At 29.2% G+C, this 9,093-nt stretch overlaps 1 protein-coding gene across 1 annotated transcript; it reads right to left on the bottom strand.

Moving 5' to 3' along the window:
- Positions 1–236: 236 nt before the first annotated feature.
- Positions 237–1,805, bottom strand: LOC136072309 (endosomal/lysosomal proton channel TMEM175-like). Its single transcript, XM_065815811.1, has one exon. The coding sequence runs from the start codon at positions 1,803–1,805 to the stop codon at positions 237–239; it is 1,569 nt and encodes a 522-aa protein (XP_065671883.1).
- Between the last annotated feature and the right edge of the window lie 7,288 nt (positions 1,806–9,093).

The following is a 9,093-nucleotide window of genomic DNA, read 5'->3' as shown; positions in this document are numbered from 1 at the left end:
ATTTACCCCCACTACAAAACTCTTTTTTATAGACGCTTATATACTACTTTAGATTTACATAATTTTAGATATACATTCCGTTATTAGTTTGTTTTAATACGTTTTTTAGACGTTTTAAACATATATACATATTTAGACGTTTTAAACATATATACATACATTAAACATATATCATAAACTTGTTGAATTTGCACAGTTTTAACATCCTTTATTAGATGTACACCGCTTTCACATTGTTACACTAAAATACTTGACGAAGCTATTGAGTTTTGATTTGCTCGGTTTATTGATCTTGTATACTTGCCTTTTTTATTTTTTAATACAGTTTTTCGTTTAAAATAAAAAAACTTTTTACCGATATGATTCATGAGAATAATTTTGATTGCAAAAAATGCACATACCGCTGCAAGAAATGTTGTATATACTACGTAAGGGACAACAAACGAGGAACTAAAACTTGCAAAACTGCAAACTAATGACCAAAAAGGTATGTTCAATACTTTAACAAACGTATAAAGATGTTGTCGAATATTTGTTTTGAAATATGCCAATGAAGCCCAATTATGCAAGAACTTAGACCCAGTTAGTAAACCGTACATTAACATGACAAAGTTTGCAATACTTGAACAAAACAAAATCAACGATGAAAAACGAAGAGCTATATTAGAATCTTGATTTCCATTATACCCAAAGTTTAAAACTGTGTTTCCTGCTAGTGGAAAGAGACAACAAAATGCAAGAAAATTTTTTTGAAAGTATAGCATAAGTGAGCTGACTGTTTTGAATAGATGTAGAACTGCGTGGTTAACATACCAAACAGCAGAGACCAAACAAAATGTTACAAAAAAAGAAAATAACTCTGCTTTCATGCTTTTTATTTTTTTAATTAAATTTACCTCGCTAAACCTTTCAACAGGGATGTCCATTATAAGCATGCATGCAATTACAGCAATAGCCGAATCAGTCATACTTTGAATACGTTCTTTTGAAACATTACCTTTGGAAAAATGTAGCAAGAAAGAGTCTTTTTTTGTTTCTTTAAATTTATTCATTTTTCTACGAATAAACCAATAAAGTTTACGAATGCTGGGCATGAATACCAACAAACTAATGAATCCCAAAGATATGTGATAGTTAAAAAAACAAAATACTCCAGCTGTTATTAAAAATGTCAGACTTACTAATGGTCTGAAAGTCATTATCATCATTAGTTCTCGGAGATCACTTTTTGACCAGTTCTTCAAATCCACATGAAGCAATTTCGGCGAATGTGTGGCATACAAAACAATTCCAATATCTATTATTTCAAGAACACCCAAAACTGCACAAGTTGTTAAAATTGAAATTTTTTCTTTAGGATAATGAAGTTTCAGTGCCAATGAAAATGGAAGGACAGTTGCACCCATTGTTTCAAAAATGACTAGAGTCAAAACAAAGTCATCGACTCGTTTAATTACAATGGCTCGATTATTCATATTTTCCCAAATGTTAAGAACAATAATATAACCCAAAAAAAACATAATGAACTCTGCGTACATTGAATAAATCAGATCTAACAAAGGTTCTTGTTCCTGTTTATTTCTTAATTTTTTTATAGGGAGAACAAGAAACGTTGCGCAAGTTGCCATCAACGTATCAGAATAAGCCAACATACGGCTTGATGATGTGATATCACCTCGATGAAAATTTTCTGGCAATATTTCATTCAAGAGTTTATCATATTGTTCTTCAAGCTGCTTATGTTTTGTTCTTGTTCTAATTTTTTTCTTTTGAATTCCTGATTTTTCTTGAAGATTGGTATCCATTTTTTCAATGCAGCAATATTTACGTTTTAGTAGTTTCTTGAACTCTGAAAAACAATGACCAAGTTGCTTCTTAAATTCTGAAAAATAATAACCAAGTTGCTTCTTAAACTCTGAAAAATAATGACAAATTCAGGTTTAAGTACTAAATTCAAAATTTAAAGCAATCGGTACAAAATGAAAAAAAGCTATATATATTTTCATATGATAAAAAACAGTTGTTTATAAACGTTTAGTTTTAAATGTCCTTAAAGTTTAATAAAGATGGGTTGAACTCATACAAAAAGCTATAAGATTTTCAATTTTTTTAAAAAAAATGTTACATTTGTTATATTAGTTTTGTATTATTATTGTTATTATAGTTATTAAAAATTTACTGTTTTGATTGCGACATCTGATTTTATGTTCAGATTACACGGCGCTCACTTTTTCATCTGTTCTGAACAAATGTAATTTGTCAAACAAGATAACTTAATAATAAACTAAACATTATATATACAATTAATTAATAACGTAACATATTTTTACTTTTACTAATTGATAAAGTTCCAGAATTATTGCGTTTATACAGGTTGTTTATGTGATAACGGGTCGGGTTTTGGATTTGGATTTGATTTTTGATTAGTGGGATTTTTGGGCGATAAACCCGTCGAGTTTTAAGCTTTCTATGACGGATTTTTTCAAATTTATGATTGGAATTGATGGTAATGTTGCGTGTCATCAATATCAGCCGTAAAAAATATTTTGTCTATTAGCACGTGTTCAAAAAAAAAAGAAGTTTAAAACTTTCATTTTTCATTAAAGGTCATTTTCATTTTTCATTAAAGGAAAGGTAAAGTTTTATCTTACTTATTTTAAATTACTTAAAGTTTTTTTTTTCCAAGATTAATACTTAGAATATTAAAAACATGAAAATCGTGCGATTAAACTTTATATAGATAAAGTTTATTTACACCTTTAAATTAAACGAGTGTTTTGTCTCGAAAAAAATAACGCGTGCGAATAGCGCGTTATTTTTTTTTAGACGACACATTCGTTTAATATACAAATTGAAATTCAGGATTTTTTTTTTTCGTACCGAATTTTACGAAACAAAAAATATCCTTCGATGTTCATTTCGCAAATTCTACTTACGAAATGTAGCCTTTCCCAAGTTTAATTACGAAATAAAACTATTTTGCTATAATACGAAAGTAGCGCTTACGCAAGTCGCAGTTGCGAAACGAGCACTTTCGCTAAACGACGTTTTCTATAAAAAAAATTTGTAGCCAAACGGATATAAGTGTAAAAAATAAAATTTTTATATACCAAAATGTTTATAATAAAATTTTATTTACAGTATTGCAACATATGAACATTTTAAAGTTTTATTTTTTAAAATAATGATAAAAAACCAAATTTCTTTCAAAACGAAAGGTAATGATAAATTAATTGCAAGATTCAGTTAGAAATGGCAACGGGCAAGTAATACTTAAAGTTCAATTAAACTTTGTAATGGAGCCAAATATTTTACTAAGTTATAATATAATTAGTAAACCTCCGTTTCTGCTAACCCAGAGGCAATAAACAACCAAAAGTCGGAAGTAAATCAAAGTCGGTACTTGATAAATATAAATATATATGAACACTGGCATAGAAACATGTTGCGGAGGGAGCGTTATCTTTCCCTCAAAACTAACTTAAAGTTTCAGTTTTTTCTATTTGAATTTTAGCTGCATTAGCCCCTCCTAATTTCTGTTCCAGCACCCTCTTTCCCCCCCCCCCCTCCCTCATCCTAACTTTCTCAACCTTTCTTGGTCACTATTATATATATATATATATATATATATATATATATATATATATATATATATATATATATATACACACACATATATATATATATATATATTTATATATATTTATATATATATATATATATATATATATATATATATATATATATATATATATATATATATATATATATATATATACACACACACACACATATATATATATACATATATATATATGTAAAAACTATTGAAGAATCATTTAACAACATTATTTTATTTAAGGTGGTTTACCAGGAAATAAAGTTTATATTTTTCAAATTTTTCAAATTTCAGTTTAGATTGTTTTAAGATAATTAATTATCCCTGAATTCATTTCTGAAATCTGTTTTTCAGAAAAATAAACACAAAAGGTTTATTTTAGGATTTAAACGAAGTGGTTAAAATAATTTTCCATAGCAACGGCCCCTATCAACACACTTTTCTTTCTTGTTTTGGACTAATTTTTGTATACTTGGCATACTTTTCAAAAAATTGAATTTTAGTATGATGGTTAAGTCTGTTCTCTACCGTAGATTAAAAATAAATAAACTTCATTTACTTTCAGTGTTATATAAGAGATGAATAAATTGACAAAATTTTATATTTATGTTTACCTTTACTAATGAAGTTGTTTATGGATTTTAGTTCTTTTATTATTTAAATATAGCTAATATAAAAAGTAATGGGAAAAAAAAAATTATTTAAGAAAAGTGAAGAGGACATTCGCTGGGAACAAGTTCCAAAAGCAAGTAAAACCGAAATAGTAACAACAACTTTATTTAAAAAATCATGTAGTGCTAAAAAGCTTAGCAAATTTAAATTGAATGAAAAAAGTGTTCAGATGATTTTAATTTAATTATGTATTTTCCTATTCTCAAAGAAATATTAATGCAAGTTGTTATCTGCCCAGATTGTCAAAATGGAGTAACCATACAAAATGATGATTCAAAGAGAATGGGATTTTCACACAGTTTGAAAATCAAATGCACATCATGTTTATATGAATGGTGCACTTTTACAAGTAATACTGCGGACAAAAGCACGCAAAGTAAAGGCAGGAATGCATTTGATATTAACTTAAGAATGATTATTGCTTTTCGTGAGATTGGTCAAGGGCATGAACCTATGAGTCGTTTCGCTTATATTACAAATATGAGTTGCATGAATGTAAATGCTTTTCAACATAATCATAAATTGATTCAAGCTGCTTATGATTTTGCTGCTAAAGATTGTATGAAGTTTGCTGCAAATGAAATTAAAGCAAGTGCTGTTGAAAAATCCACTACCGGTGTTCCATTAATCCAGGTTTCTCTTGATGGTACTTGGCAGAAACGAGGACATTCTTCTCTTTATGGTGTAGTTACTGCTATAAGTAGCGGTCGATGTGTTGATGCAGATGTATTAAGCAAGTATTGCAGAGATTGTCAAATTTGGTTCAACAGAAAACAACATTCTAAATATGAAAACTAGAAAACAAATCACAATTGTTCTTTAAACCACACAAACTTGTCAGGGGAAATGGAAAGGATTGGTGTACTTAATATCTTTCAACGCTCATTGGAATTGTATGGACTCATATATAAGTACTATCTTGGAGATGGGGACTCCTCTTCTTTTAATTATGTAGTAGCAAGTGATCCTTACGCTGAGTATGATATTAAACCAGAAAAGTTAGAGTGCATTGGACACATTCAGAAAAGAATTGGAACCCGTCTCCGTAATCGTCGTAAAGAGAAACATGGAGGGCTAAAGTTAACTGGAAAAAATAATCTGACAGAAAGGGCAGTGAATTTCATCCAGAACTATTTTGGAATGGCTATTCGCCAAACTGCTAAATATTACAAATTAAATGATACACAAAAGATATACCAAATGAAAAAGAACATTAGAGCAGTACTTTTTCACTGTACTAATTTCAACAGTCAATCACAACGCCATGTTTTATGTCCTTTAGGACCTGAAAGTTGGTGTAAGTGGAAAAAATCAGAAGATGACCAGGGAAATGACAATTATAAACCAAAAGTTAATCTACCTTTATGGGTTCATGATATTATATTAAGTGATTTCAATGATTTAGGGGATGACCAATTATTGAAAAAGTGTGTTCATGGAGAAACACAAAATTGCAATGAAGGGATCAATAATGTAATTTGGTCTAGGTGTCCCAAAAATGTGTTCGTGAAGAAAGCTACCCTTAAAATTGGAGTGAATTCAACTAAACTGAGTTTTAATGAAGGAACATCTGGTCTTAACTGCATTTTTGAGTATCTAAATATACCACACAGTGGTAAGACTTTAACCGGTTCATTGAAAAAGGACAAGCGTCGTGTTAGTAATATGGAGAGAAAAGAAAAAACTTTTATTAAAAAAAGAAGAATTCAATTAAGGGGATTATCTAAAGGCTGGTTTGATAAAGAACAAGAACTTGAAGCTAAAAAATTGTATGCTTCTGGAAGTTTTTAGACTGTTTTTTATCTTTATATTTTTAGAATGCTGTTTTCCCAATATGTCATTTTTTGCTATTTACCTTTACGTGGAACAAGATATTTCCAGATCGGTTTAAGATATGGAGCTGAAATTTTAAGCATTTGCAGTTATAACTTAGATCTGGAGACTGAACTAAAATCAAGACATAAGGTGCTCTATTTACAGTGTTATTACTCGTTGTTCATGATTTTATCATGTAGACCCCCTGAAAAGTGGTGTAAGTTATAGCAAATTTTAATAATTAGCCTTTCTACTTGTGCAATGAACTTCATTTTAATTCAGGAACTAGATAATATAAGCAAGATTATTTGTGCAAAATTTCGAAAGAAAAAGATAATTTATCTTTGAGTTTTCTTGTTTCATCCATGTGTACAGTTTAATGCCTTTTTCGGCTAAAATTTGATGTTTTTTATAAAAAATTTCAGAAGTTCAAATTTTTTTTCATAACAAGTAACTAAATTTCGCTATTGGAACTATTTTATTTAATATTCTGAAAAAAAAAAATTCAATTTGACAAAAAAAATTTATTTCCTGGTAAACCACCTTAAATAATATATAATAACACTTTTTTGTATAACAGTTTAATGAATGCTTTCGAGTCTATTCCGAAAGCGCACATTCCGAAACGCTTCTTCCTTAAGGAACTGTTTCGCAAGTATTTTTTCAAAATGATTTGCTTCGCAAGTTTCTTTTCATAAAGGGTTATTACGGAATAATTATTATCTATTTTTTTCGTATAATGCGTTACGGAAGGTGAATTTGTGCATGTGCAACTTCCGCAATAGCAACTTGAAATATGGAAGATAAAAATGCAAAATTTTCGTAAGTTTTTGTTTACGGCAAACAACCCTATGATGAACCCGCATTTTCATTTGTTCATATTTAGTTGCAGCCGTATCGCCACCTGAACACAACGTGAAGGAATTAGTCGAGGCAGAGAGACCTCATTTTGAACTATCCTCCTGTGTTTGAATAGTAAGCCGTTTTAGAACAATATATGCTATATCGTTTAATTGTTAACCGATGCAACCTAATATTAATTTTAATTAGAGTCTAATTGCAATTAATTTCAATCTAATCACACGCTTGCATCTTTTTATATTGACGTGCGAATAGACAGAGACAGCTATTTAAGAATACTTCTATTCGCACGTTGAGTATTTTTGAAAACTAAAAAAAAAAATTATAGTTCTAATTTGAATTATTTTTTAGATATATAATTCAAAATGGAAGTTATCATTTTTAAAATTTTTATATTAAAAACGTTTTTTTTTTCTTCTAACGAGCAAATATATTCGCACTTATAGTTATACAATGCGCCGCGTAAATAAAAAAAAGTAATTGGTTTTACTCAGTAATTGATCAGCATTACGTGAATAAAAACTTTAGCGAATTAGCTCAAATTCATATTTACGTAAAAGCAATTGTGTTTATAGACTACAGTTAAATATAGTCTAATCGCTCGTAAAAAAGCGTGCAAATAAACTTGCCAAAAAAACACTATTAAAACAAATTTAAAAAAATGTTTAGTAAATTTATGTTTTTATTTTTAATGTTTAAATGCTATAAGTTATGTTAATGTCAAGCAGCAGTTGCGCAACCATTTGGTTTTATCTCATCAACAATTAAGTTTTATCTCATGCGTAATTCGCTTTACGTAATGTTTGTTGCATAACAAGTTTGTGCAGTAAAACAATTGTGGGGAAAATATAAATAATCTCTTAAAATTTTCCTAATTCAATTGATGTGCATTTGTGATCTAGATATATCTAGATTCTCTTAGCGTTTATTAAAGATCTAGATACATCTAGATCACTGATAAACACCCATAATATTAAGGAAATAAAATATATGTCTAAATTTTACACATAATAATTTTCACAGGTACAGCACCTTCCTATATATGTATACAAACACAGTTTGTGTGTGTGTGTTTAACACACAAACACACACACACACACACACACACACACACACACACACACACACACACACACACACACACACACAAAATCTATGTTATGATCTGCAAAATGGAATAAAAATTTTCAAAATTAGGTTTGAGAAAGCAGCTGTTGGGTTGAGTTATCATTCCTTTAAATAAATTTATTTCTATCTTTTTACAAGTACAAACTACGAAAAGAAACAGGCCATGAGTTGGTTTTACATTTATACATAAAAGATTATAAACATTTAGCTAGTATGTATTAAGAGATTTTTTTTTTTTTAATTGTTTTAGGTACCCCAAGACGTTTTTACGGTCTAATCACAAAGAACCGCGGAAGAGATTTTGAAAGGAAGTTCACGCCTCCTTCCTTACCGATGTTGTTACCGATGTAAAGCTTGCCCGAAGGTAGCATTGAACCACGAATCTCTAGCTACTGAAGCAAGCGCGCAGACCATTGTGCTACGGCTGCTTGTTTTCATTTTACATAAAGAGGCATGGTACGAGCAATACTCTCCTTGCAATTAATAAACCGTGTAACATGCTTCTGTTGCCAATATAGAGAATTTAGTTTACTTTTATTAGTACTACCCCAAGCAATGTTTGCATAGTTGATTTTGCAATTAGTTAAAGAGTAATACAAATGAATTAGAGTAGGGTGTTTAATATACTTCTTGTTTTGAATAAACGTTCCTACACTCTTAAAATTTTAGAACACAAGTTAGAAATGTAATTTTTTTAAGTCAATATACAAAACCTACCACTAAAACTGTTTTAATATCATTGAGAAAATTATAAGGCTTATTACTTGGCAGTAGGTATTTTTTTAGTAGTAGAATGGAAAAACACATTTAGTTTTATTAATACTTTATGTTTATTTAACCTAAACCATTCGGAAATTTTGACTAGTTCAATGTTTATGTCGGTAAAAAGTGACATAATGTTGTTATGAGAGAGATATAAAGTAGAATCATTAGCAAATATAATTGTTATTAGGTTAGCTTTTGATCGATCACTTATATATAATAAACAAGTCTAATAC

This window comes from Hydra vulgaris, chromosome 13, assembly GCF_038396675.1.
Source record: "Hydra vulgaris chromosome 13, alternate assembly HydraT2T_AEP".
Taxonomy (NCBI): domain Eukaryota; kingdom Metazoa; phylum Cnidaria; class Hydrozoa; order Anthoathecata; family Hydridae; genus Hydra; species Hydra vulgaris.
The sequence above is the reverse complement of the archived record's forward strand: the minus strand, read 5'-3'. Positions and strand labels throughout refer to the sequence as shown.

Excerpts from the sequence above, each read along its gene's own strand:
- LOC136072309 (XM_065815811.1), bottom strand. The coding sequence starts at position 1,805 with ATGGATACCAATCTTCAAGAAAAATCAGGAATTCAAAAGAAAAAAATT.